We start from the raw sequence: 26,972 nt of genomic DNA, 5'->3' as shown, positions 1-26,972 counted from the left end.
AGACAGATCAGACAGACACAGAGCTGAGAGAAGGATCGAGGCTGTGATTAAGAGAAGTAGAGGAGGAGGAAGAGAAGGACTCTGAGGGTGAGGGGTTTCCCAGTAGTATTTGAGTTAGGCTTTGAAAAATCAGGAAGACTGGGTAAGCAGTATTACACAGGGAATATAGCTTATGGGGGGGGGGTGCCTGGGTGACTCAGTCGTTAAGCATCTGCTTTCGGCTCAGGTCATGATCCCAGGGTCCTGGGATGGAGCCCCGCATCGGGCTCCTTGTTCAGCGGGGAGTCTGCTTCTCCCTCTCCTACTCCCCCTGCTTGTGTTCCCTCTCTCATTGTCTCTCTGTCAAATAAATAAATAAACAAAAATCTTTATATATATATGTATGTATATATATATATATGTATGTATATATATATATACATATATATATATATATATATATCTTATTAGGGCATGGGGAATACTCTGGCCATAGCTTGATTTTAAAGGTTGAGGAGGGGGCATGGCGCCTGGGTGGCTCAGTCAGTTAAGCTGCCGACTCTTGATTTCAGCTCAGGTCATGCTCTCAGGGTCCTGGGATCAAGCCCTACATTGGGCTCCGCACTCAGCAGGGAGCCTGCTTGAGGATTCTCTCTCCCTCTCCTGCCCCTCCCCTTGCTCATGCTAGCTCTCTCTCAAATAGATAAATACATCTTAAAAAAAAAAAAGTCTGAGGGACTGAGTGTAGATAGATCAATTGGAAAAGGTAGAGAAGCACTTCTGGAAGCACAGCTTAGCGAGAAACAGCTTTGAGGCATTCATCTCATTCAAATCAAGCGCTGTTTCAGGTTAGGTATATTGGCTCATTTCATACTTACAGCCACCACATGAAGGACGTACTACTACCAACTCCATTTTACAAATTAGGAAACTGAGGGTCTCAGCAGTTACACACTTGTCCAAGGTCACACAACTAAAATATGCAAGTTTGGGCATTTGAACCTGGGTAGTCTTAACACCAGATCCAACTTCCGAATGACGACTCTACACTGATTGTCTGGGGACCGGCTGCAAACGGAGACTATGATGGCCCTTTTCCCCCTTGTGCCTCGTCTCATCGCACCTTCCAGAGAGAAAGTCCGCTATTAGACATCTAAACCAATCAGCATTCAGGAAGGGGGCGGGCCCCAGTGTGCCTCACAGCCAATTGGTGGGCGGGAGGGGTCTAAGGACAAATGAGAGAGGTTTCTGAAAGTAAGGCTGGAATGGGCGGGACTATAACCGGCAGTCTGTGCCTCGTGCCCGCCTCACGGGAGCAGGAAGCCGAAGGGCGTGGGAGGGACACACGCATGCGCGTTGTGCGCAGGAGGCCCAGCGTGAGGCCCGGAAGAGACCCCGGTCCGTCGTGAGCTAGGGTTACCGCGGAAAAGAAGCCACTGCACCCCACAGCCACGTGGGGTGGGTGTGGGGCGGGGTTCGTTGGTCCAGGAGAAGGTGAGGTGCTCCACGCCCTGCCCCCACCAACCGTACCCCCCCTCCCTAACCTCAACTGCCCACCCTTGCCTGGGCTCCTACCCTAGGCCACCTCGCTCCCGTGACTAGGCCCCAGTTCCTGGTAGCTCCGCCGTCGCCCTTTCTGCTTTCCCGAGGTCTTCTCAGCCTCTCCAGCTTCTTTTCTGCCGTTTCTCTCCTGCCTTTCTCCCTCTGCCCTCTCTTTCTGCATTCTCCAATACCTCCTCTATCCCTGGATTTCTCCTCTGTCCACAATCCCTTTCTGGTTCACCAGATCCCTGTGGTCTCATGATCCCGTCCCCATCCCCCATCTTCTAGCTGTTTCCTCTCGACCCTGTACCCTGTAGCCCTTTGTTTATTCCCTGACAAATCTTCCCATTGATCATGACTCCCTTGACCCCACCCGACCCCTATGAGTCCTTCCCTGACCAAGCCTTTGCCAGTCGTTCCCTCCCCACTACCTTACTCCCATCTCGTCTCTGTAAATAGTATTTCCACCTCACCCGAAACCATCTCCTCTTCTCACCATTCACTCTTAGTCCCTGACTTACCTGCATACGGTTAACCATCCTAGCTTTCTCTTCCAGGACACTATGGACCCCCGAGGGCCAGCCCCCCAGCCTTTCCAGCGGCCTGAGAAACCTGGTCGTGTCCGCCGTCGGAAGACCAGGCGGGAGCGCAACAAGGCCCTGATGGGCAGCCGCCGGCCATTGACCCGTCAGGATCCTCCTGTGACCAGTCAGGATCCCTCTGTGGCCCCTACTGCTTCCAAGCTTGTGGTCATAACCCAGGGCCGGCTGAGCCGGGAGCACCGGGGTCTCTTCAACCACGAGGTGAAATCTCTGGATGTGGCACGGCTGCTTAGCTGTGAGTCCCTGGAGCCAGGCACCCCTTCACTGCCCACCAAACCCTCCCCGAGCCCAAGGCGTGCCCAAGAACCAGCCCCGCAGCCAAGGGGCAAGGAGAACCAGGTGCCTAGAGGCTCCGGCCCAGGCCCACCCAGTCCCCCAGAGCTCCCTGGCTGGGGGCAGCTGCTGGAGGAGCTGCAGTGCCAGCTGATTCTGCCACAGGCCTTCCCCAGGAGGAACCTAGTGCAAGAAGCCAGGGATGCCATTGTGGGCACCTTACAGGCCTGCCATGGCTGTGTGCCCGACCTCACCGTGGTGCTCCGTGGCTGCCAGCCACCCTTACCAGGTGAGCCTACCTCCTGCTCCCTGTACTCCCCTTCCCCTTGTCTGCTCTGGCTCAGCTGTCCCCCATGCTTTTTTCCTTTGTGCCAGGGACCAAGCCTGGGGGCCCTGAAAGCCGAAGGATGACACCCTCCTGGATCAACAGCCCTGAGCCGGCCCCAGGGGAGGGGAGGCAGAGGAGGCAACAGAGGACAAAGGAGCTCACCTTTGCCATGCCTCACACCTCCAGCACTCCCATGGTGCACGGGGTGAGCCTGGCACCGCCGAAAGGTCCCTGGCCACCCCCCTTGCCCTTGTTGCCTTCGCCATCCGGGGCAGCCTGGGGCCCCCCAACAGCCTTTGACCTGCTGAAAAGCATCTGGCTGGTAGCCACACCGCCCCCTCCACGGCCCTGGGGGGTCGGGCCCCAACAGCCCGTGCCTCAGCCACCATCACCCTTGTTGCCCAGAACCTCTGCCCTGGACTGGAGCCCCAGCCCCCCTGCCCCACTGCCCAGTCTCTCCTGGGTGGTGGCCCAGAGCAGTCCAGAGGCCTGGTCCTTTCCACCCATGAGACTGTACTGAGGGGGCTGAGGCTGGGCTGGGGATACTCCTAATCTCCTCAATAAAGTACCTTCTACATGGTCCTCTTGATTTTCAGTGAGTGGCTGACCCAGGACAGCAGCTTTGCTTTGTTCTGAGTTCTGGGTCCAAGAGGGAGGGGAAGATACTGTCACTTGTCACCTTACTGGGGTTTGAGGCGCCAGGGGGCTGGGGAAACCTGGGGCTTTAGTCAGTCCCACACGTTCACCCACTGAAGCCAACTATGTGCCGGGAGTGCAAGGAGGGAGTGATGATCCTGCCCTGGTGATGAGGGAGTTATTCAGAAAGGAGCAGACGTAGACCTTTACACATTTTAAGATTAGTAAAAACTTACTAGTAGAGGCGGAAAAGAACCATCTCAGGCAATCCTAGAAATGCTGTTCTGTGGGACAGTATGTGCATATAGTCCATATCCCTAGGCTGTCCTGGGACCTAGAGTGAATCATGTCCAGGCCCTGCCCTTAATGGGCTCCTGGTCCGGCGGGCACAGGAACTGTGTTTGCAGGATCACGACAGGAGTGGCAGATGAAGCCTGAAGCTGCCCCACAGACTTTTTACTTCGGCCCAAGATATATTTTACATTTTTGAATTAATTGCCTACTATTACAAATCAGTTTGCTTTAAAACAAAAGCAAAACAAAACAAAACAAAAGCCTAACACATTTCTGGCTTCTCTGGGAAAAAAAAGAAAGAAAGAAAGAAAGAAAGAAAAGATCTGGCAGCAGACCTACTATCCCTTCTGGCAACAACTGGCTCAAGCCAAGTAGCAGAGGCCGCCTTTTCACGGGGCTCACACTCTCTCACACTGAAATGTTTCATGCACTTATGTTTCCTGCTTGGCCCCTGGCTTAGAAAGTTTTTTAAAATGATATTTTGAGGAGCAACACATTTTTTGCAGGGGAGAGGGAGGAATGAAGCTAGAAATGTTTGTTGGAATCTGATCAGGAAAATGAAGCTGAGGGACTTGGACGCTACTCTCTAAAGCCTTTCCAGGGATCCTCATTGCCCATTGGGAAACCATAAGGTTGGAACCAGCTGGTAGGGGACTGAACTGGGAGATTACAGGACTTGGCTGAGGTCTAATGAGAAAGTGGCAATGTTGGGTTTTGAACCCAGGTAGTTGATTTCAGTCTGCTGTGGACTTCTCACAACACCACCTCTTCTGAGAGGCAGCAAGCCCGTTTCACACCCCAGTGAGCAGTGACTGGACAGGGTCAGGCAATGGAGTGGAGTGGTTGTGGCCCAGGGTTGTGCCATCTCCGTGTTTTGTGACCCAGAACAAGTGGTTTGCCCTCTCCCGCCTCTGTGTCTCTGTGGGCACTTCACAGAGTCCACAGGATCTCAGGTGGACACAGCTGGGGATGGCTGTCATGCGGGGCGGGGATGAGCAATGAAAGAGCAGTTTGGGTACTAAATTCGGGGGAGGTCAGGACAGAGCTGGGGTCTGTGGTTTGGGGGGTCATCCCGAGATGGCAGTCTGGAGGAGGCGGCACGGCTTAGGGGAATGGGAGTTCAGTGTAGGACACGGGGAGCCAGAGGTGTCAGGGACACTCCCAGAGGGGAGGACTTAGGCTGGGGCGGGGTGGAGAGGCGTCCTCTCTCACACCGATTGGGAAGGCGGCAGGCCAGGCCATCCTGGAGGAGGGGGCGGGGAGCGCGGCGGCCGGCGGCCCCTTTAATCGGGGGCGCGCGCTGGCCGGCCCGCGCGCTCTCGCCGCCGTCGCCGGGCCGGAGCGGGAGTCGGAGCGGAGCTGGGGCCGGGGCCGGGGCCGGTAGCGGGCGGAATGGAGCCCCCGCGAGCGCCCGCTCTGCGCCTCCTACTGCTGCCGCCGCTGCTGCTCCTGCTCCTGCCCCTGCCCCCCCGCGCCCGGGCCAAGTACGTGCGGGGCAACCTCAGCTCCAAGGAGGTGAGCGCGCTGGGCCCTCCCCTGCCACCCGCCGGGCCCCCGGGGACCCGAGGGAAAGGAGGGAGGAGGGTGCCGCCCCGCCCCCTGCCGCCCTTCCCTGGGAGTCCCTGGGAGCCGCGGGGGACGGGGCGGGGGGGGGAATGGGGCTGGGGTTATGGGGGTGGGGGGGATTGGGTCAGTGTTGAGGCTGAGGGGGCTGTGGGGTCGAGAAGAGACTTGGGGGTTGTAGGAGAGACATTGAGGTCAGAGCTGGGCGGGGAGGAGGGCCCGGTTGGGAGAGTCGGAGTTTGGGGGGGGGTTGGGGGGTGGGGACGCCGAGGTGGTGCTGAAGGGACAGCACTTTTCACTCCGCCAAGAGCCTTGAGTTCACGCTCCTGCTCAGGGCCAGGAGAGGGCCCCAGCACGACATGGTCTCTGCGACCCCCCTGGGGGGCATGTGTGTGGATAACCCATGGGGGTGGCAGTCAGATTGTGTCTGGGACTGAACGTGGCCTGGGTGGGTATCTGGCCCTCCAGGATCTTTCTCAGGGCACTCGGAAAATGGGACAAGTGTTTGAGGGGAGAAGAAACTTGGGGGGGTGGGGGGGCTTCTGAGGCAAGAATCCTGGACCCGAAGCGAAGGGATCACAGAAGAATTTGGGTTGTAACTTGGTCCTCTTATGCTTCTTGGGAAACCAGGTACCCAAGGGTAGGGAAGGAAAGTTGGGGGCCCGTGGAGTTGAGGAGAGTTCTCAAAGGACTCAGCAGGACTGGGCCCCTTTTTCAGGACTGGCTGTTCCTGACGAGATTTTGCTTTCTTTCGGATTATGGCCGACTGGACTTCCGTTTCCGATACCCTGAGGTGAGCCTTCTTTAACTAGTCTCCATGCAGAAGCTGGATACTCCCTTGGCCTCCCAAGGCAAGGACCACCCCAGCTCTCTGCACTCCCCCAAACTTCAAAATCTCTGGGTTTGCAGGCCAAGTGCTGTCAGAACATCCTCCTCTATTTCGACGACCCATCCCAGTGGCCAGCTGTGTACAAGGCAGGGGACAAGGTGAAGGCTGTGAGGAGGGTGTATGGGGGGAGGGGGGGAAGGTCGAGGCTGGCCAGGGGGTGACCATGTCCCTGCCTTCCCCAGGACTGCCTGGCCAAGGAGTCAGTGATCAGGCCCGAGAACAACCAGGTCATCAACCTCACCACCCAGTACGCCTGGTCAGGCTGTCAGGTATGGGCCCAGTCTGGGGGAGTGGGCAGGTGCTGAAGGCCGAGGACCTGGGGGCTGCACAGACAGGCTTCAGCCTTCTTCTTGTTTCTCCCCAGGTAGTGTCAGAGGAGGGAACCCGTTACCTGAGCTGCTCCAGCGGCCGAAGCTTCCGCTCTGTGCGCGAAAGGTGGTGGTACATCGCACTCAGCAAGTGTGGGGTAAGGGGCTGGGACGGCCACCCGGGCCTTTTCCTCCTTGCCTTCCTGCTGATCCCCTGCCTGCCCAGGCCCCCCTCCCCCCTTAGGCCGCCACACTCTCCACAGGGAGATGGGCTGCAGCTGGAGTACGAGATGGTCCTCACCAACGGCAAGTCCTTCTGGACACGGCATTTCTCGGCTGATGAGTTTGGTGAGTATATGGGGACCCAGAAGCCAGGATCTTTGTGGGACTCTAGAGTGGGGTGCCTGCTGAGGAACCGCCAGCCTGACTGAACCATTTCCTCCTTCTACCAAATCGGCAGGGATCCTGGAGACAGATGTGACTTTCCTTCTCATCTTCATCCTCATCTTCTTCCTCTCCTGTTACTTTGGATGTGAGTCCAGCACATGGTGGTAGTGGTCGGGTTAGGAGTTATGGGGGGCAGGATTGGGGGAGGTGAGCTACTCTCCCTTCCTGTCTGTGAATCCCCCTCCCCTACCCGTCTTCTAGATTTGCTGAAAGGACGTCAGTTGCTCCACACAACTTATAAAATGTTCATGGCTGCAGCAGGAGTGGAGGGTGAGGTTTAGAGTAGCCCAACTTTGAGTTCTGTCAGAGGAGGGGCCTAGGGTCCAGACACCTGGGTCTGAGGGAAGAGGGGTTGGGGGCCTGGACTCCTGGGTCTGAGGGAGGAGGGGCTGGGGGCCTGGACTCCTGGATCTGAGGGAGGAGGGGCTGGGGGCCTGGATTCCTGGGTCTGAGGGAGGAGGGGGCTGGAGGCCTGGACTCCTGGATCTGAGGGAGGAGGGGCTGGGGGCCTGGACTCCTGGGTCTGACGGAGGAGGGGCTGGGGGCCTGGATTCCTGGGTCTGAGGGAGGAGGGGCTGGGGGCCTGGACTCCTGGGTCTGAGGGAGGAGGGGCTGGGGGCCTGGACTCCTGGGTCTGAGGGAGGAGGGGCTGGGGGCGGGACTCCTGGGTCTGAGGGAAGAGGGGCTGGGGGCCTGGACTCCCGGGTCTGAGGGAGGAGGGGCTGGGGGCGGGACTCCTGGGTCTGAGGGAGGAGGGGGCTGGGGGCCTGAGGGAGGAGGTGGCTGTGGGCCTGGACATCTGGGTCCTGGGGAGGAGAGGCTGGAGCCTAGACTCCAGAGTCTCCTAGGACATCAGTGGGAAGAAATGGTCTAGAGTCCTGATGGGGATGAAGGAGGAGTTCTGGCCATCTGGATCATAGTGCTAGGGAACAGTGATGCCGCAAAGCCGGTTTCTGTCCTTTCCTCCCTCTGCCCATTCTCCCCTCAGTCCTGAGCCTCCTGTTTTTCTGCATCTACTGGGGCCAGTACGCCACTGATGGCATTGGCAATGGGAGTCTGAAGATCTTGGGTGAGAACGAAGTGGGCCGGGGAAGGGTGCCCGGGCTCGCTGCGAGCCCTGTGTCTGAGACACCCTCTCCTCCCTTCTCGCAGCCAAGCTGCTCTTCTCCTCCAGCTTCCTCATCTTCCTGCTGATGCTCATCCTTCTGGGGAAGGGATTCACGGTGACACGGTGCCCAGGCTGGGGCGGGAGGGAGTGCTGGGGGGAGATGTGGCTGGGCTAGGGAACAGGGCACTCGGGTGGATCTGGGGGGTGGCTGCCCGCTTCTCCCTGACAGCCCCCACCCCTGCTGTCTCCCCTCATGGCCGGCCGCCAGGGGCCGCATCAGCCACTCGGGTTCCGTGAAGTTGTCTGTCTACATGACCCTGTACACCCTTACCCACGTGGTGCTGCTCATCTATGAGGCCGAGGTGAGTGCCACCCGCCACTGCCCAGGCCTTGCCTTCCCGCCACCCCCCCCCCCAAGGCTTTTGGCCACCTCCTCCACCTGTCTGCCAGCCCTTCTTCACATCGCACTCTTGCTGGCTCGCTCGCTCCCACTCTGCGATTTCTGCCTGCCCATCTGTCTCTCTGAGTGCATGCCTCCCCTCTTCACCATCTCTGAGGAGCCTTCTTCCTCCTCCCTCTGTCTCTCACTGTCTGTCACATTTATGCTCAATGTCATGACTGAGAGTTCAGGAGTCCCGCAGACCTGGATTCCACTCTGGCTCTTCCACTCCCCAGCTAGCTGACCTTGGGTGATGCCCGCCCCCTCTAAGCCTGTTTCCTCTTCTGGAAAAGTAGGAAGGTTTTACCTATCCCAGGGAGGCTTCTCTAAGGCTTTATATCACCTTGGCTTTGACTTTGGCCAAAAGGTGTCCCTCTTAAGCCTCAGTTTCCCCCTCCGTGAAGTGAGGTGATAATAAGACCTAACTCACCGAGTTGAGGCAAATGGAAAAGCTTACGCATGGCAGGTGTCTCGCCCCATGTTGGGCCCCTGGTAGCGAATGTATTCTCTTTCTCTACGTGCTTCTGTTTCCGTTTTGTGCTCTCCAGCTGCTTCTGTCCTGACCAAGTACCTCTGCCCCCTGGGTGCCCAGGGGTGGGGTCTGGGGTCCCTGTGTGGAGGGCAGGGGGTCAGAGCTATGACGAACCCTCTCCCTTGCGTCCAGTTCTTTGACCCGGGCCAGGTACTGTACACGTACGAGTCGCCGGCGGGCTATGGGCTCATTGGGCTGCAGGTGGCGGCTTACGTGTGGTTCTGCTACGCCGTGCTCATCTCCTTGCGCCACTTCCCGGAGAAGCAGCCTTTCTATGTGCCCTTCTTTGCTGCCTACACCCTCTGGTGAGACGTGCTGGGCCCCCAACCTGTCCCTGTCTCCTGGTCCTGGGGCTTCCCGGAAACGGCTATCCATTTCTCAGGCCCTCCTCAGTCAGGCAACTGTCCCAGAGGCTGCCAATGACTCACTTTGTGACCTGGAAAAAATCACTTTCCCAAATTAAAAAAAGAAAAGAAAAAAAAAAAAAAGAGTGCCTCAGGTAGCCTACCCATAAAGAAAGGATTCTCTTGAGCATGCGTCAGGCAATATGTAAGGCACATAGTAAGTGTTCAATAAAAGCTAGTTGTAATTTTTCATCGTTCAACATAACATAGCAGTACAGCAGGCAGATTCTAAGCCTGACTGCCTGGGTTCAGATCCCAGTTCTAAAGCTTGTAAGCTGTGTGACCTCACGCAAAAATTAACTTCTGTCGGCCTCAGTGTCCTTACCTGTTTAATGGGGATGGAAATTGCACTTGTTTCGTAGCATCATTGTGAGAGTTAATGAGTTTATATACATGAGACGCAGTAAGTCCTTAATTGTTATTGTCCTGTGTTAATTCATTCACCAAACATCTTTTGATTTCCTATCAGGTGCCACGATTTGGGGTGGGGTGGAACTGAGTTAAATTCAACCTAGTCTTTGCCTTCCAGAATTTCCCAGGCCAGTGGGATTCCTGCCCCCCTTTTAACCTCTGGCTTCTGAAGGTCACACTGGCTTCTCTCCAGTTTGGGACCCACCTGGGCCCCATGTGTGTGTGCATGGCAGGGGAGCTGGGGCCATGGGGTGGGGACGAGGGCAGGGGCAGTGTCTCCACTGACCCAGTACCTCCCCTTCAGGTTCTTTGCGGTTCCTGTGATGGCCCTGATCGCCAACTTCGGGATCCCCAAGTGGGCCCGGGAGAAGATTGTCAATGGCATCCAGCTGGGGATCCATTTGTATGCCCATGGCGTGTTCCTGGTGAGGAAGGGCATCCAGGTGGGGGTGGGAGCCTGATGGGCGGAGGATGCGTGAGGCTGAACCTTCTGTTCTGAGCTCTCCATCCATTTCCTTCACTTCATCCCTTTAGTCATCCAACAGACATTGAGAGCCTGCTGGGTTCCTGCAGGCTGCTCTCCTGTGTCGTCACCCCCCCCCCCCGCCCACAGTCCACCCTCTTTTATTCCTCGCTCCCATCTTGTCCTGGCCTCTTCCCCAACCCAACCCCCCCCCCTTTTCCCTTAAATAAACTCTACGCTCAATGTGAGGCTCGAACTCATGACACTGTGATCAAGAAGCCGCATGCTGTACCATCTGAGCCAGTCGGGCGCCCAAGAACCCCACCGTCTTTCTTTCACCCCCTCCCATTCCCATTCCGGACCCTGTGTCCCCAGACTCTCACATTTCTCTTCTCTATCCCCCTGCCTTTCCCAAACCCCTTGGTCACTACTCCACCCTTCCCCAACACGTTCTCCCATCTGCCATCACAGGCCATTGTCCAGGAAGAAGCAGGTGGGGTGGGCCAGACTGGGGTCCCAGGGGACCTGGATCTGAATGATATCGAGAGGCTATCAGCACCAACCTCTTCTTTGCCCTAGTTTTTATCCTATCTGGCCTTCTGGGTGACAGTTCATGTATCTATAAGTTCATATACCTTGTTTAATTGTCAGAGCAGCCCCAGGACAGGATGGATAATGGTTGTTGAACCCACTCTACAGAAAGGCCCAGATGGGGGAGGTGACCTGCCAGGGCTCCATGGCCTTTGGTATTAGGGCAGGGACTTTGAGCCCAGTCCTTCTCCAGCAGACCATGAGAGGGAGCCAGACCTGGATATAGGCATTGATGAGGGTGCCACAATGTGCTCTGGGTGGGGAATGTACTCAGTCACAGGTGGCCGGGTCCCCCATCTTCCACCCCAGAGCCTGACTTAGTTCCAGACTCACCATCCCAGCACAGCCCTTCTTGAAACTCTGCAGGAAGTCAGAAAGGGACAGAAAGAGGAGAAATGCTGGGAACCATCATGTGCCAAGCTCTGCACCAGGGGTTTGCATTTCTACCCTCTCCTCATCTTTCCAAGGAGGCACTGCAATCCCTTTTCCCCAGTGAGGCTGAGGGAGTTTTATCATCGTGACCCAGATCCCATACTCAATGAGCTGTGGGGCGAGAGGTGGGGTGCGGGCCCAAACACGGAAATGCAGTGCCCTTTTAGCTATATTTCACCTTCAGCCAGTTTCTTTCCTAAAAATGCTCAGTTAGGTGAGCACAGCTCCACCTCTGGCGTTCCCCAGCTCCTTGTCTCCTGTTGAGCACAACCTTAGTGGGGGGTCATGCTGGGCTCCCATGTGCAATGCTAGAGTCACACCTAGTCCCGGCCCTCATTACTTACTAGACTAACTGGGGACACATCTCTACATTCGACCAATATTTATTGAGTGCTTATGAGGCAGGTACTGTTCTAGACGGTACTGGGGATTCAGCAGGGAACTGAACAAATTCCTACCTTCATGGTGCTAACATTCTAGAATCTATCCGGTGTTGTCCAATTGACCTTTCTGTGTTTATGAAAATATTCTATACTCTGTGCTGTCCAATACAATAGCTACTATCCACATGTGGTTACTGAGCACTTCAATGTGGCTAGTGTGACTGAAGACAAACATTTTCATTTACCTTTGATTAATTTAAATGTAAATAGCTCCATATGGTTAGTGGCTGTCATACTGGACAGGGAAGGATGCTGACACTTAACCAATCTGCGATAAGTCAGTGATCAGGGCTCTGATGGAGGAAGTATCGCAGAGTGGTCGACGGAAGAAAAAGGTGGGAGCTCAGGGCACCGTGAGAGCCCAGAGTAGGTGCCTAATCCAGGCTGACGGGCCGCAGGGAATCATGGGGGATGTCCAGTGAAGGGGGATCCTTAGGACCCCATGTTTATGGAGACGGCCTGAGGCCTGGACAGCGCTTCTCCAACCAGCACCTGGCCTCTCGCCCCAGATCATGACACGCCCTTCGGCAGCCAACAAGAACTTCCCGTACCACGTGCGCACGTCGCAGATCGCCTCGGCCGGGGCCCCGGGCCCCGGAGGGAGCCAATCCACGGACAAGGCCTTCCCGCAGCACGTCTATGGGAACGTGACGTTCATCAGCGACTCGGTGCCCAACTTCACGGAGCTCTTCTCCATCCCCCCGCCCGCCTCCTCCGTAAGCCCCGCGCCCCCGGCGCACGAGGAGCTGCTGGCGCCGCCCCTGGAGTACCTGACCCCGCTCCCGGCCCCGCCGCCGCCCCCCTCTCCCAGGCGCCTGAGCCCACCCCACGCCTTTCGCACGCCCCGAGCCCCAACACCGCGCCGCGACCTACCCCCGGCGCCCGCGCCCACCCTGCCCGATTGGGTCCTGGCGCTGTTGCGCACGCCCCCGCAGACGCCACGCGCCGTGCCCCCGCCACCAGCCTTCCGCGGCTCTCCACCCACTCCCCGGCCGCCGCCGGAGTTCGCCCAGCGCGCTCCGACGCCGCCCCTTGAGTACCTGGCCCCGCTGCCCAGGCGCCCGGCCACCCGGTCCTTCCCTGATTGACACCTGCGCCCGCACCTCGGGAGGGGGGCTCCTTTGCGGGGAGGGGGACGGGCCTTCGGGGCCGCATCTGCCCCCCGTGGGTCCCGGATGGCCTCTGACCCTGACCCCCCTCCCAGGCCGGGAAGCAGGTGGAGGAGACGGCGGTGGCGGCGGCGGTGGCCCCGAGGGGCCGCGTGGTGACCATGGCCGAGCCGGGCGCGGCCTCCCCGCCCCTTCCCGCTCGGTTCCCCAAGGCGGCCGACCCGAGCTGGGATGGCCCGACGCCGCCCTATCAGCCGCTCGTGCCCCAGACGGCGGCGCCGCACACCGGCTTCACCGAATACTTCAGCATGCACACGGCCGGGGGCACCGCACCCCCGGTCTGAGCACCCTTGCCCACCCCGCCCCTTGGGCCGCGCGCCGGGCCCCGGCCGGGCTCCGGATCCCCGCTCTATCCCGGCCCCAGGGCTCTGCCATCCCAGGCCTTCCCGACCCTCCCCACCCCGCGCGCCCAGGTAGGGGTGCGTACTGTCCCGCTCCGCCCCCTTCCCCCGACTTTTGTGCCAAACGGTCCCGCGGGAGCCGCTCTCCCCGTCCCCTCCCTCAGCCCCTGCCCCGAGCGGCGCCGGATTCTGGGCTCCCGCTGTTCCGAGACCTACGGCCCCCTGGCCCCCTCCGAGACCTCTGATCCCGCCGGACCCCGGAACACCAGTGACGATCGCCGGGACCCTGCCCGTGACTCTCCAGGACTCCGCGACCCCGAGCCATTGCTCCTGGGACGGATATTGTGAATCTGGTCTCGACTCTGAAACCTTCCCTTGGATCTCTGTGACCTCGGACCCGAGCTCTGCCCACCCCTATCTCCATCCGGGGGTCTTCCCTCAGGTCCCCGGCAGAAAGACTTTTTTCCCTTCTTGCCAAAATAAAGCGGATTCGTTGAGTTTTTATCTATAAAATGGCCTCTTTACATCTTGATGGTGCTCAGAGGCGGGGCGGAGCATGAACCATTCCAGGCTCTGGACCTCAGCGTGTCCACCTGTGAAATGGCATTTTGGGAGGGGCCTGCATAACCTGGCCTTCATACTGGCCCGGAATCTGGGGGCACTGAACATCTAAATCATCCAACAGAACCCTCTTACTGCACCGCTCCTTTATTTTTTACCGTCTCTTCTCCAGTCAGGGCTAGAGGCGCCCTCCAGTGGCACGAACTTTGCTCAACCACCTGTACCCCGAGTTTGGGTTACGATTTTAGCACTGCGCATGTGTACTTCTCTCTTCGCAAGCCAAGGAGGTCACTGCTGCGCACGCGTCTGGGAACAAATGGGCGGGGAAGTTTCCGGAAGTCTCCCTCTGTGGAGGGGTGGGGTTGGATGCTCCGCAGTCCTCCCAGGGCCGCTCTGACCAGCGGCTCTGCGACTTCTCGCCTCCTCTCCATCTTTCCTCCCACAGCGGCCGCTCGGCCCCCGCCCCCTCGTCCTCCCGGCGGGTCTTCCCAGGCCGCTCTGGCCCGAGCGTCCCCTCGTCTCTCTGATCTGGCCCATCCGGCTCCGGAGGGAGGCGCGGGTGGGTGAGCAAGGGAGTGCGTCTATGGGGTCCAGGCCCGAGCCCCTGAAGACGGGCTCCGCCCCCGACACCCGCTCGCGCCCCGCCCCCGGCTGGAGGGGTCTCTCTCGGATCTTCCGGGCCTGGCCCGGCACGACCCGCACCCTCTATGGAGGCCCCCGCCGGGCTGTAGAGCCCTTCGCCCCCTGGGGACCCACCCGTATATAAGGTCCGTTTTGGCCTGCAGCGGCCCGCCTTTATAACTGCTGGACACCGTTTATGGGGTCAGCTAGCCTATGGGGGCCCGTGACTATAAGGGACTCCCACGGTCCCTAGGGGTCGGCCTCGTCCATAACGACCCCATTTACGGGTCCTTCCATGGGTCTGTAGGACCTACTCCGCGGTTTCCAGAGCCCGTCTACAGCGGCGGTTCCCTTCGTGGGGTCTGCAACTCCTGGACCTCCCTGGTCTACAAGGCCATGTCCCGTCTATAGAGGTCACATTTGCAGGGCCTCACGCCGCGTGGAGGGTCCTCTCCCGGTCTTTAAGGCCTGTCCCGTCTGTAAGAGTGCGGGAGGCGGCGATGGCCCTGGGCCTGGCTCTGGCCGTGGCGCTGGCTCTATCTTTGGCCCTGCTGGGGCCTCTGATACCTGGGGCCCAGGCAGGGGACTGCAAGGGGCAGCGGCAAGTGCTGCGGGAGGCGCCAGGCTTCGTGACGGATGGTGCGGGCAACTACAGCGTCAATGGCAATTGCGAGTGGCTCATCGAGGGTGAGTGGGGCCGCGTGGGTCACACACCCACCCATTCGCTGATTCATTCATTTGTGCACTCATTAATCCCACTCACCGCATTCCCACACCCCGGTTCTGGTCCAGGCCCTTTGCTCTGAAATGCAGCCAACCTGGGCCCTGTCCTGGAAGTCCTTGAAGTCTGGTGGGGGAGTTGCACCCAGGCCCAGACGGACAATTACAAGCCAAGAGCATCAATGAAAGATACTCTGAATGATTGTTAGCAACTCAGGCTCTGAGCCCAACCACCTGCTTCAAATTTGGGTTCCACTTCTCACTAGCTTTGTGATTTGGGCAGGCAGCTTCTTTTCTCTGAGGTCCAGCTCCCTCTCCTCCCAAGTAGGGTTCATACTAGTATTGACCTCATAGGGTTGTTGGAATTCAATGAGAACACCATTTAACATGCCTGGCACATAGTATGTACACGGTAGATGGTATTAGGATTATACTGTTGTTATTTTTAAAGTAATTCAATAAAGGCATTTTTTTCAGTCATTCATGTGCCAGACATTATATTTGTTATTGAGACATAACAGAGACCAAGGCAACCCTAGCAATCCGTGATGACTTGGGGCTTAGAATCCAGTGGGGAAGACAAACACATGAATAGAGAGTGACAACCTAGAGTGGTTGGGCCTATGGGAGCCAGAGGAAGTACCTGGCCTGGGGGCTGGGAGAAGAGAGAGGGCTTCATGGGGGAGGAGATGTCTGAGCTGAGACCCAAAGGACCAATAGCAATTAACCGGGAGGAAGAGTAAGAGCATTCCAGAGGGAACAGCCTATGCAAAGGCCCCATCCTTACCCTTATGGGCTCCTAGTCCGGTGGGGGAAGCAAACCCACCCCCAAGGAGTGGGAAGCCCAGAAGATGTCTGATTTAGCCTGGCCTGGAGCTAAGACCAAAGCCATGTGAAAGAGGGAACAGAAGGGCCCCCCAGGCCAGGAGAATAGCCCATGCAAAGGCCTGGCAGCAGGAGGGATGATGCTTTTGAGGACACAGAATACAAGAAGACAAACAGTGAACCAGAGGGTGGAGGACTGATTTTGACCTGTATCCTGAGGGCACTAAGGAGGTGGAAGAGAAGTCCCAGGGCAGTGCCTGGAGAAGTCCAGGAAGGCTTCTCTGTAGCGGATGTAGGAGCTGGTGTCCAGGGAGTGGTAGGAGTCCCCCAGAGGAGGTTCTGGGCAAAGGCCAGAGGCGTGATGTCCCAGATCAGGCATGGTCTCCCTTTACAGGCTGCAGACCTTGGTCTTTATCCGAGGACACTGGGGAGTGTGGGAGGGTTTTGAACAGGGAAGGACATGATCTGACTTAAGTTTTAGGTCTCTTGGCTGTTGTATGGGGTATGGATGAAGCATGTTTCTTGGGGATGAGTGTGTCTGTCCCCAGCTTGGGGGCCATTCCTGTCTGAGGGTGTAGGTAAGCACAGAATGGGAAATATGGGTATGCGTTTGATGTATACATCATTCTCTGGCCTTAAAGAGCCCAGCCTTGTTGGGGATGGTAAGGCTGGATGCAGACGTTCATTCTACAGTATGCTCAGGCTATGTCTAGAAGGAGGTAGAGGGGTTGGGTAGATGGGCGGAGGGGGATGAAAGAATACTGGGGGTCACACAGGAGGGGCCATTGGAATAGGGTTCTGAAGCATGCATAGGAGTTTGCTGGGTGAGAAAAAGGAACAGCTTCTGTGAAGATAAAAGAGAGGCTGGTGTGTCTCAGGAGCCATGTCTAGGTTTTTCTGGTCTGATCGGACTGCTGGCTGAGAGGTGCGGAGGGCGCCACAAGCAGGGGAAGAAAGGCCTTGAATGTCATGCTGAGCAACTTGGTTTTTTCTCTTGGCATTGATGGGGAGGTGGCCTGGAGACTTGGTGTGCTAGTCTTGCTGGAGAGGAGGAGGTAGAGAGGGCTGAGAGCACTGAGAGGTGTTTGGGAAGTTTCACCAGTGAGATTTGGGGACCACCTGGCTGGACGTTGGGATAGGGAGAAGTCTAGGTGACTTCCAGATCCTCCTTGATCTCCCATGCTTCCCAATGCCTATTACCTTTGAGAACAAACACGTTCCCCCATGTTTTAAAAAATAAGCAGCTGACCTACTTCCTTTTGTACCACATCCACACTTTATTGTAACCAATCCTCATAACATCCTCATGAATAAAAAGGCATTCTGCTTTTGAAAACCGGGGGTTGGGGTGCCTGGGTGGCACAGCTGGTTAAGCGTCCGACTCTTGGTTTCGGCTCAGGTTGTGATCTCAGAGTTGTGAGATCAAGCCCCGAGTCAGGCTCCTCGCTCAGCTCAGCGTGGCATCTACTTGGGTTTCTCTCTCCCGCTCCCTGTGCCCCTCCCCCCGCACTCTCCCCACCCCCATGCGCTCTCTCTTTCTCTCTCTTTCTCAAATAAATAAATAAATATTTAAAAAGAAAATGAAAAGCAGGGAGTTTTGGGGTTGGATCCCTGTCCAGAAGGGCCTGGGCGTTGAGCCTGTGTTGGGTGGAAGCAGGAGATCTTGAACTTAGGGAGGAACTTGGGGAAAGCAGATGGTGAGCTGGCTTCCAGCATGCCCTTGACAAAGATGTATTTGTTGTGATTCTGGGAACTGAGCTTTATATTTTGGTTGAGGCTGGCAAGATTCTGGGAGGTCTTGTTGCCTGGTCTGGCGAAATGGTTCTTCTTCCTTCCCCAGACCACGGTTTGGGGTCTGTGTGATGTTCTCAGGGGCTCTGGCCAGAGCCCGAGGGAAGGCTGCCAACTTCAGTATTCTTTTTTTTTTTAAAGATTTTTTATTTATTTATTTGACAGAGAGAGAGTTAGCGAGATCAGGAACACAAGCAGGGGGAGTGGGAGAGGGAGAAGCAGGCTTCCCGCTGAGCAGGGAGCCCGATGTGGGGCTCGATCCCAGGACCCTGGGATCATGACCTGAGCCGAAGGCAGACGCTTAACGACTGAGCCACCCAGGCACCCCTACTTCAGTATTCTTTCTTTTGTGCATTTCTTCATTCCTTGCTCAGTGCCAGGCCCTGTGCTGGTTAATGTCAGGGAGGGACCCCAAGATGAGTTAGGCTTAGACTCTGCCCTGTGGGCCTCCTTGGCTGCAGAGGAGACAGACCCAGACACAGATGATCCTGGCGCAGAGGAATGAAGGTTATAAAATCTAAAAAAAAAAAAAGCCCTCCATGGCTCCCTGCCATTCCCAGTATGCAGGGGAGTGTGCTGAGGGGCATGGGGAAAGGGGCTGGCCCAGGGTCCCCCAGCAGGTCAGGAGCAGAGCTGGAACCCAGGTCTAGTTTCCTGAGCCCCTAGTGTGAGATGTGGGATGAGGGTTACGGAGGAGGGCTGGGCCTCTCCCGTGGTTGTAGCTGGATATCAGCTGGGCCTGCAGTCATCCGAACACTCACCTGAGCCAGACGTCCGCGAAAGCTCCCTCACGGGGCTGGCGGTTGCTGCTGGCCGTGGGCTGGAAGCTCAGCTGGGGCTGTCAGCTGGGACGCCGACACGTGGCCCCCGCCATGTGGCTTTGGCTTTTCATAGCTTGACAGCTGTGTTCTGAGAAGGAGCATTCTGTGATGTCCGGGTAGAAGCTGCGAGGCTTCTCTGATCTAGCTGTGCAGGGGCCAGAATGTCTGCATTGCTGGCTTGTATGGGTCATGCTAGTCTTTCTGAGGGTCTTCCCAGGTACAAGGGGCAAGGAACCAGCCCTCACCTCTCGATGGGAGGAGTGGCCAAGAAGTTTGAATCCACCTCAGTACCGTTATAACTCCACTTTCCAGATGAAGAAGCAGATCCAGACAGGTTAGGGGACATGCCCAAGGCCACACGGCTAGTAGCTAGTAAATGGCAGAGCCAAGATGTGAGCCCAGGCAGTCTGGCTCAAGTCTGTGCCTTTAGCTACTACAATAAACTGAGCCTTGGGGTGGGGGTGGGGGGCGAGAGGAGCCGTGGTACTCCAAGGTTTGGCCCGTTCCGGGGGAAGAAACTGGCCTCTTCCCTTGGAGCTCTGATCAGCCTGGAACAGGTGACCGTCCCAGAGGCCCTTTTCCATCTGGGAGTATGCTTCTCTGCTCAGGTCTGGACCCTGCCCCTCAGGCTTAATGTCTGAGGCTCAGGAAAAAAGGAGAACAGCTCTGTGTGACCCCCGGGGTGGGGTCCTTTCTGGGGCACTTCAGCTTTCCCATCTGAATGGTGGGAGGTGTTCAGCCTGGTCTCAGGAGTCCTTTCCAGGGCTGACACTGTAATTCCTTCTCTGGCCCTGTCCCTCTGGGTGTCACAGCTCTGACCTCCCTGGACCATTGAGACCAGGGGCCCCTCGAAGGCAGGGCTCAGGTCTGACTCATCTTTGGGCCTCCCACATCACCAGGCAGGCCTTGGTATTTTGGGGTGAGGTACATGGAGGCACGGGGAGAGGGTCCACATCTGAGCCCAGCCCCCCTGCTCTCGCTGCCCAGCCCCAAGCCCCCAGCACCGGATCCTGCTGGACTTCCTTTTCCTGGACACGGAGTGCACTTATGACTACCTGTTCGTGTATGACGGGGACTCTCCCCGAGGGCCCCTGCTTGCCAGTCTGAGTGGGAGCACTCGGCCTCCACCCATCGAGGCCTCCTCAGGCAAGGTTGGTGGGGCCGGACTGTGGGGGGGAGCTGGGCTGTTGGGGGGCCAGGCTGTGCGGGGGTAGACTGTGGGGCTCTGGCTGGAGGTCCAGGTGGAGTTTGGAGGAGTGGGGGGGGGTCGATACACAGAAGGAAACAAAAGAGGGGGAGGGGCAGAGAGACCGAAGGAGAGACTTCGAGTCTGACTGACGGAAGGACACAAGGACAAAGAAGGGTGGAGAGAGACCAAGAAAGGAGGTGGGGACGCCCAGGGTGGGGTGGGGACAGCAGCAGCCCACCCTCCCAGTCCAGTCCCCCGAGTCCCTGGAGCCGTGCCCATCTCGTGCCTGCAGATGCTGCTGCACCTCTTCAGCGATGCCAACTACAACCTGCTGGGCTTCAACGCGTCCTTCCGCTTCTCCCTGTGCCCCGGGGGCTGCGGCAGCCACGGGCAGTGCCGGGCCCCCGGGGAGTGCGCGTGCGAGCGCGGCTGGGGGGGCCCCGACTGCAGCCTGCAGGAGTGTCCCACCTACTGCGGCAGCCATGGCACCTGCGCCTCGGTGAGCCTGTCCCCAGCTGTGTCGTGTCCCTGTCCGCCCCCCCCCCCCCCCCCCCCCCCCGGTCTGTGACCACAGCTACCGCTCCATCTGCCCCTGCCCCACTCCCGCCTGGGACCCTGCTGTCACCCTGTCACCCACAGTGACACTCCCCTCTCCTCCCAGACCCTGCCCCCGCCCGCCCTCCAGCCCCACCCCACCTTCATCTGCGGCCCCTCCTCTGCCTGAGCCCACGCCCCTCCTGCCTCTCGCCTGCATCTGGCCTGCAAGCCCACCTGCCTTCCGCTTGCCGGCCCGACTCCATCCTCCCACCCAGCCGCTTTGTCTGGCCCTGACTTCGGACTGCTGACCACTGACCTTGGGCCTCAGCCCCGCACATCCAGCTTCGGGACTGGGTCACGTCTTGAGCCCTCCTGCCTTCGCCTCCCCAGGCTGAGGTCGTCCGGCCCAGGCTGACCTTGCGCTCACCGCTGTCCTTCTCCTCCAACCTCTCTTGCTGTCTGTCCTCGTTTTCCTCTCCGGGCCCTTCTGTCTTTCCCTTTTTTTGTTGGGCTGTCTGCTTTTTTCTACCTCTCTGCTTCTCTCTGGTTGTGTCTCTGTGTCCCTTTCTTCCTCCGTCTGTTGGCCTGTGTCCTTCCTGGCTGTTACTCCATCTCTCCTTTCCCATCCATCTTTTTCCTTCTCCCTTTCTGCCCTGTGTGTCTCACTCTGGCTTCATCTCTCCTCCCCCTTTCTCTCTTTTTTTTCTCTCTCCATCCCTGCCTTTGTGTGCCTGTCCCCCTCCAGCCCCTGGGACCGTGCCGCTGTGAGCCTGGCTTCCTGGGACACGCCTGTGACCTGCACCTGTGGGAGAACCAGGGGGCCGGCTGGTGGCACAACGTGAGTGCCGGGGACCCTGCCTTCTCGGCCCGGATCGGGGCGGCCGGTGCCTTCCTCTCCCCGCCGGGGCTGCTGGCCGTTTTTGGAGGTGAGCCGATGGGGTGTGCGTCTGGGGTCTGGCGGCTTGGCAGCCTGTGGCCAGGGCTTGAGCCATCTGTCCCTCCACAGGCCAGGACCTCAACAGCGCCCTGGGGGACCTGGTCCTATACAACTTCTCTGCCAACACCTGGGAGCGCTGGGACCTGAGTCCTACCCCGGTACGAATCCTCCCCAACCCCCCGCCCTGCTCAGAGGTGCCTGTCCACTCTGGCAGACCCAGCCAGGGCCCCCTGGAGCAACCCTACCACCTCGTCCGCCCCCAGCCCTGCCACTTGATATGGGCCCACCTCCTCCTCCTGATGCTGCTTTTCTACCTCTGATTTTCTTTTTGCTTCCTCTATCTCTATTTTTGCATCTTATCCTTCTGTGGATCTCCTGTCTCTTTCTCTTGGTTTCTCTCTCCATTTTTGTCTCTGCCTGTTGGTCTTCTGCTCTCTCTTGGTCTCTGTGTCTCCCCTCTGGGCTGTCTGTCTCTCCCTCTGCTTTTCTCTGCCACCTCCCCTATCCCTGCCCCCCTGCCTCCTCCGCCTCCTTTTTTTTTTTTTTTTTAATTTGTTTTTGTTCGCCTGTGTCTGTCTTGCTGGGTCTGTCTTCCTTTTTCTCTTCGTGTATCTCTGTCTGTCTTTCTCCGTGTCTCTCTCTGGCTGGCTCTCATGTCACTCTGTGTCACCATCCTGTCTCCCGGTCTCTTACCCACAGGCTGCCCGGCACTCCCACGTGGCTGTGGCCTGGGCCGGCTCCCTGGTGCTCATGGGTGGCGAGCTGGCCGATGGCTCCCTCACCAGCGATGTGTGGGCCTTCAGCCCGCTGGGCGGGGGCCACTGGGAGCTCCTTGCGCCACCTGCCTCGGGTTCCTCGGGGCCACCAGGCCTGGCAGGTCACGCGGCCGCCCTGGTGGACGACGTCTGGCTCTATGTGTCTGGCGGCCGCACCCAGCACGACCTCTTCTCCTCCGGCCTCTTCCGTTTCCGCCTCGATGGCTCCAGCGGAGGCTACTGGGAGCAGGTGGTTCCAGCAGGTGGGCGGCCCCCTGCTGCCACCGGTCACTCCATGGTGTTCCACGCGCCCTCACGCACCCTGCTGGTTCACGGTGGACACCGGCCCTCCACTGCCCGGTGAGTGACCTCCTGCAGGGCCAAGCCTGGCCCAGGCCCCTGGGTCTTCAGTCTTTAGTGGTCTTCGTCCACTGATGGTCTTCTGCAGTCATCCGCCCTCCTTCCTTAGGTCATTCACTAGTTCATTCGTTGTCTTATTTGCTCATCCACTCACTGACTCTCTAACCTTTCCTTCACTCTCTTGGCCACTTACTTCCCATGCGCTCTCGCCTGTCTGTCCACTCAGCCACACCCCGCCTGGTGGCCAGCCCTGGCTAGATGATGCATGGAACCCAGGGATGAGCCACTGGGAGGCAGGTGGGGACATAAACCCCATCACGCCAGCTTCACCCTGACTGATCACATGACTCTTGAGAGCCCAGAGGAGGGAGAGAAGCCTTTCCTGCCCTGAGCCCCTCCTCTGCCCCTCCCGATAGGTTTTCTGTGCGGGTGAACTCCACCGAGCTCTTCCACGTGGATCGGCGCGTGTGGACCACCCTGAAGGGCCGGGATGGGCTTCAGGGCCCACGGGAGAGAGCCTTCCACACAGCCAGTGTCCTGGGCAACTACATGGTGGTCTATGGTGAGGAGGCTCCCTGATCCCGCCTGCCTGCCTGCCTGCCTGCCTTCTAGGGCCTCAGGCCCACACTGAGCTGAGGCTCCCTGCCTGGGTGTCCCCACCTCTGCCAGGCTTGCCAGCTGTGCCCCTTTCCTCCTTTCCAGGGGGCAACGTGCACACCCATTACCAGGAGGAAAAGTGCTATGAAGATGGTCTCTTCTTCTACCACCTCGGCTGCCATCAGTGGGTGTCGGGGGCTGAGCTTGCCCCCCCAGGAACCCCTGAGGGTGAGTGGCCCCTCTGTTTTCCTGAGGGGCTCCTGAGAGTCACACTTCCCTGACAGTGAATCTGGGCTTTAGGCAGGAGCCACGTTGGTCCTCGTAGGGTGAGCCAGATGTCCTGTTAGAGCTGGCCTCCAGAGGTGAGCCTGTGCGGGGAGGCAGGGCGGGGTCACTGTTGCCATGGAGACGGGAGGCAGGTCCAGCAGCCCTGGTCTAGGCTCCAGTCCAGATTTTGCCAGTTTCCAGATGCCCCAGGGAACGACCTACATGTGACCTTTTCAGGGTCATAGAGTGGGCAAGTGGCAGAACCAGGATGGCCAGGCCCCAAGCAACCATCTGTACAAAAATATTGTTTAATCTCTCTGTGCCTCAACTTGCCCGTTTGTAAAATGGGGATGACAGTAATACTTAAACCACTGGGCTGTTTTGAGAGTTGATTAAGATGGTGCAAAGAATGAAGATCTCCTAGCCAAGGGCTCAGTATGTTGACTTTTTGATAGTGTCAGCATCCTGCCCCAGGGCCCGAGGGCTTGCCTGGATGGCAGTGTGGAGAAACCTTTCAAACTCATTAAGTCAGACTGCTTGGAGAATCAGAAGGAAGCCACGGGCCCTCTGCTCGGAAAGACACTAGTACACACAAACTGGGCCTATCATTTCAGGGGGCTGTGGACTTCCAGGAGGCCCATCTCTTCTCCCTGCCCCACTGGACAGAAGAGCGAGGACAGAGAACAGGCATAAGGAAGGGACATTGACATTTAAGGGGTAGGCTGGGCGAAGGGTTCCCCATGGAACCCTGTTTGACCATCAGGCATAAAGCCTTGGCCTGGCATTTGAGGCTCTTCTGCCTGTCCCTATTTCTCCTTTAGGCCAGAGTGTGAGGTTTCTGGAGGCCTCTTCCTCTGTAGTTTGTGAGTCCCCAGGCCAAGTCCCATGTGCTTACAGAGCATATGGGTCGGTAAGAGGGTGAGGGGTCACCAGTCACTGAGCACTTACCCATCAGTCAGTACTCTTGGTTCTGGGCGACAGGATCCAACCCAACCAGCTTGAGCGAAACCGAGTTCTTTTTTTTTTTTTTTCCAAGACTTTATTTATTTATTTATTTGACAGAGAGAGACACAGCGAGAGAGGGAACACAAGCAGGGGGAGTGGGAGAGGGAGAAGCAGGCTTCCCGCTGAGCAGGGAGCCCGATGCGGGGCTCGATCCCAGGACCCTGGGACCATGACCTAAGCCGAAGGCAGACACTTAATGACTGAGCCACCCAGGTGCCCCACAAAACCGAGTTCTTGGCTCACTTGAGTGACAACTGGCTTCAGGCTGGCCCGGGTGTGGGCGCTCACATGATGGCATCAGCTAGTTCTCATTCAAGTTCGCTTCAGTCTGTGGCAGATTTGTCTTTTGCAAATGGTCACCAGCAGCCCTGGGCCTATATCCTACCCCTTTAAAATGCCCAGAGGGAGGAAGCACATGCCTTTTTCCCAAAAATCATAGGAATCGGATCCTGTTCCTGAACGAGTCACTGACCTGACAGGTCTGGGCTCAGCTCAGCTTGAGCCTGTGGACTGTAGTGGGAGAGGGTGGAGTTCCAGAGGAAAATCAGAGGCTGTCCCCAGAAGGGAGGCTGGTATACAGACAAAACCAGGTGAGAGCCAGGCGGCCTGCCTCATGGCTCCCCGAGGGCAGGAAGATGGTCCATTTATTGAGGAGGAAACCAAGATTCAGAGAAGTTGAGTCTCTTTCCCAAGGCCACACAGCTACTCAGAACCCAAGTAAATGGTAGACCTAGGAATCAATGCCAGGTTTTTCTGACCCCGAAGATCATGCTCTTTTTTTTTTTTTTTAAGATTTTATTTGTTTATTTGAGAGAGAGAGAGAGCACGAGCAGGGTGGGGGGCAGAGGGAGAAGCAGGCGCCCTGCTGATCAGAGAGCCTGATGTGGGGCTCGATCCCAGGACTCCGGGATCATGACCCGAGCCGAAGGCAGACGCTTAACCAACTGAGCCACCCAGGCGCCCCATCATGCTCTTTTTTTTTTTTTTTTAAAGATTTATTTATTTATTTATTTGACAGAGACAGAGAGAGCAGGAACACAAGCAGGGGGAGTGGGAGAGGGAGAAGCAGGCTTCCCGCGGAGCAGGGAGCCTGACGTGGGGCTCGATCCCAGGACCCCGGGATCATGACCTGAGCCGAAGGCAGACGCTTAATGACTGAGCCACCCAGGCGCCCCCATGCTCTGTCTTTTAAAGGTGGTTCGGGCAGTGGTGTGGGAGCTCTGGCAGGTGCAGGGCCAGGCAGGCTAGGAGGGTTTCCTTGGGTGCGTTCAGTTGAAGCAGGAAGTAGGAGGCTGGACTGAGGCATAGGAGAGTCAGGATAGTCCTCTGGGCAAGGGAGTCGTGAGCATAGGAGGGGAGACTGGTTGGAGTCTCATGTCCTTGGATTGGGGGGTGTCTGTATTCTCCTAGGCCGAGCAGCGCCTCCCAGTGGCCGATACTCACATGTGGCGGCTGTGCTTGGTGGCAGTGTCCTGTTGGTGGCTGGGGGGTACAGTGGCCGACCCCGTGGGGACTTGATGGCCTACAAGGTGCCTCCCTTTGTGTTCCAGGCGCCTGCTCCGGATGTGAGCACTGGGGTGATAGGGAGAGGGTGGCTGGGGAGGAGGTAGCATGGTTCCCATGGAGGCGGGAGCAAGTTGGGGCGGGTCCCTGGGGGAAGGACTGGGGGTCCCTAGGGATATGAGGGGAGGGCAGTTGGTCCCCAGGTTCAAGCGGGAGGACTGGAGGTCCCTGGGGCTGAGGGCAGAGTGGATAGGGGTCCTTAAGGTGTCGAGCAGTTGAGGGTCCCTGGGATCATAAAGTGGTGGGCATGAGGGAACAGGCTCCAGGTCTGAGGACCCCCCCCATCTCCCTGCAGTACCACTTAGACTATTGCTCCATGTACACCGACCATAGCGTCTGCTCGCGAGACCCCGAATGCAGTTGGTGTCAGGGAGCCTGCCAAGCCGCACCACCTCCTGGGACTCCCTCTGGTGCCGTGAGTGACTGTCCTAGCGCTCTGTCTCCTAGCACATGTCTCCCTCTGTCGAAACTAAGTACAGAAGGACCTCCTCCCACTTGGGAGACTTGTTTTCACACCGAAGATTGGCCCTCCTGCCCGCTGACCCCTCTGAACCTCTGACCCCTCCCGATCCTTTTGAACTTACAACCCTGTCCCCAGACCCCCTGGCTCCTGTCCTCTTGATCTTCCTCATTCCAGCTGGCTTTCAGTTCCCTTCTCCGATTTCCTGACACTTTCCACCCTGTGACTCCCGAATCTACAGCACTTCCCAGGTCCGTTGCGCCCCTGTGGACAGTAACCTCTGTCCCTTCCCCTCCCTGCAGTGTCCAGCTGCCAGCTGCCTGGGACTGGGCCGCCTTCTGGGTGACTGCCAGGCCTGCCTGGCCTTCAGCAGCCCCACAGCTCCTCCCCGGGGGCCCGGCACCCTGGGCTGGTGTGTGCATAATGAGAGCTGCCTCCCCCGGCCTGGTGAGTGTGCAGGGGCGGTGTGGGAGGGGGCGGCACAGCACCCCGCACTGACCTCTATTCCCCCCACCCTCCTGTCCTCACAGAGCAGGCCCGCTGCCGAGGGGAGCAGATCTCAGGCACCGTGGGCTGGTGGGGGCCTGCGCCTGTCTTTGTCACATCCCTGGAGGCCTGCGTCACCCAGAGCTTCCTGCCTGGCCTGCACCTGCTCACTTTCCAGCAGCCGCCCAATGCCTCCCAGCCCGACAAGGTGGGAGCCAGGGGATGGGGCCTGGTGTGTGGTCCCAGGGTTTTCATTTTTCAAATGGTTTTGTACCACTCTTGT

General features: G+C 58.1%; 3 protein-coding genes across 6 annotated transcripts in view; all 3 read left to right on the top strand.

Moving 5' to 3' along the window:
• The first annotated feature begins 364 nt into the window (after nucleotides 1-364).
• Nucleotides 365-3,303, top strand: PRR19 (proline rich 19). Its single transcript, XM_078062462.1, has 2 exons — nucleotides 365-2,685; nucleotides 2,772-3,303. Exons 1-2 carry the CDS (start codon nucleotides 2,085-2,087, stop codon nucleotides 3,242-3,244), a joined length of 1,074 nt encoding a protein of 357 aa, XP_077918588.1. The 5' UTR covers nucleotides 365-2,084; the 3' UTR covers nucleotides 3,245-3,303.
• A 1,651-nt stretch (nucleotides 3,304-4,954) lies between these two features.
• Nucleotides 4,955-13,707, top strand: TMEM145 (transmembrane protein 145). 4 transcript variants are annotated; one of them, XM_036103325.2, is made up of 15 exons: nucleotides 4,959-5,169; nucleotides 5,936-6,010; nucleotides 6,127-6,204; nucleotides 6,289-6,375; nucleotides 6,471-6,572; nucleotides 6,678-6,762; nucleotides 6,875-6,946; nucleotides 7,063-7,131; nucleotides 7,850-7,930; nucleotides 8,014-8,092; nucleotides 8,238-8,331; nucleotides 9,073-9,245; nucleotides 10,060-10,180; nucleotides 12,194-12,400; nucleotides 13,359-13,576. In XM_036103325.2, exons 1-15 carry the CDS (start codon nucleotides 5,047-5,049, stop codon nucleotides 13,437-13,439), a joined length of 1,527 nt encoding a protein of 508 aa, XP_035959218.1. In that variant the 5' UTR covers nucleotides 4,959-5,046; the 3' UTR covers nucleotides 13,440-13,576. The 4 variants fall into 4 exon arrangements, with proteins under 4 accessions (XP_077918490.1, XP_077918489.1, XP_035959218.1 ...); XM_036103324.2 differs by lacking the exon at nucleotides 13,359-13,576 and adding an exon at nucleotides 12,889-13,257; XM_078062364.1 differs by lacking the exon at nucleotides 9,073-9,245 and having other exon boundaries at nucleotides 4,955-5,169; nucleotides 12,889-13,576.
• Nucleotides 13,708-14,143: 436 nt separating this feature from the next.
• MEGF8 (multiple EGF like domains 8) overlaps nucleotides 14,144-26,972 on the top strand; it is a 39,114-nt gene continuing 26,285 nt past the window's right edge. The window contains exons 1-12 of the mRNA XM_036103322.2: nucleotides 14,144-15,063; nucleotides 19,521-19,684; nucleotides 20,015-20,221; nucleotides 21,005-21,185; nucleotides 21,266-21,354; nucleotides 21,896-22,311; nucleotides 22,728-22,873; nucleotides 23,014-23,136; nucleotides 25,591-25,745; nucleotides 26,039-26,158; nucleotides 26,506-26,650; nucleotides 26,734-26,897. Of these exons, the coding sequence (XP_035959215.2) occupies nucleotides 14,877-15,063; nucleotides 19,521-19,684; nucleotides 20,015-20,221; nucleotides 21,005-21,185; nucleotides 21,266-21,354; nucleotides 21,896-22,311; nucleotides 22,728-22,873; nucleotides 23,014-23,136; nucleotides 25,591-25,745; nucleotides 26,039-26,158; nucleotides 26,506-26,650; nucleotides 26,734-26,897 (2,097 nt within the window). The 5' untranslated portion in view covers nucleotides 14,144-14,876. The remainder of the gene's footprint in view (nucleotides 15,064-19,520; nucleotides 19,685-20,014; nucleotides 20,222-21,004; nucleotides 21,186-21,265; nucleotides 21,355-21,895; nucleotides 22,312-22,727; nucleotides 22,874-23,013; nucleotides 23,137-25,590; nucleotides 25,746-26,038; nucleotides 26,159-26,505; nucleotides 26,651-26,733; nucleotides 26,898-26,972) is intronic.

This window comes from Halichoerus grypus, chromosome 15 (assembly GCF_964656455.1).
Source record: "Halichoerus grypus chromosome 15, mHalGry1.hap1.1, whole genome shotgun sequence".
Taxonomy (NCBI): domain Eukaryota; kingdom Metazoa; phylum Chordata; class Mammalia; order Carnivora; family Phocidae; genus Halichoerus; species Halichoerus grypus.
Note: the sequence above shows the minus strand (reverse complement) of the source record. Positions and strands in the feature narration are given on the sequence as shown.

Bases quoted from the DNA above. Each gene is read 5' to 3' on its own strand.
- PRR19 (XM_078062462.1), top strand. From the start codon at position 2,085: ATGGACCCCCGAGGGCCAGCCCCCCAGCCTTTCCAGCGGCCTGAGAAA. The intron at 2,686-2,771 runs GTGAGCCTACCT...CCTTTGTGCCAG, and splicing joins CTGCCAGCCACCCTTACCAG to GGACCAAGCCTGGGGGCCCT.
- TMEM145 (XM_078062364.1), top strand. From the start codon at position 5,047: ATGGAGCCCCCGCGAGCGCCCGCTCTGCGCCTCCTACTGCTGCCGCCG. The intron at 6,376-6,470 runs GTATGGGCCCAG...GTTTCTCCCCAG, and splicing joins ACGCCTGGTCAGGCTGTCAG to GTAGTGTCAGAGGAGGGAAC. The intron at 8,093-8,237 runs GTGCCCAGGCTG...GCCGGCCGCCAG, and splicing joins AAGGGATTCACGGTGACACG to GGGCCGCATCAGCCACTCGG.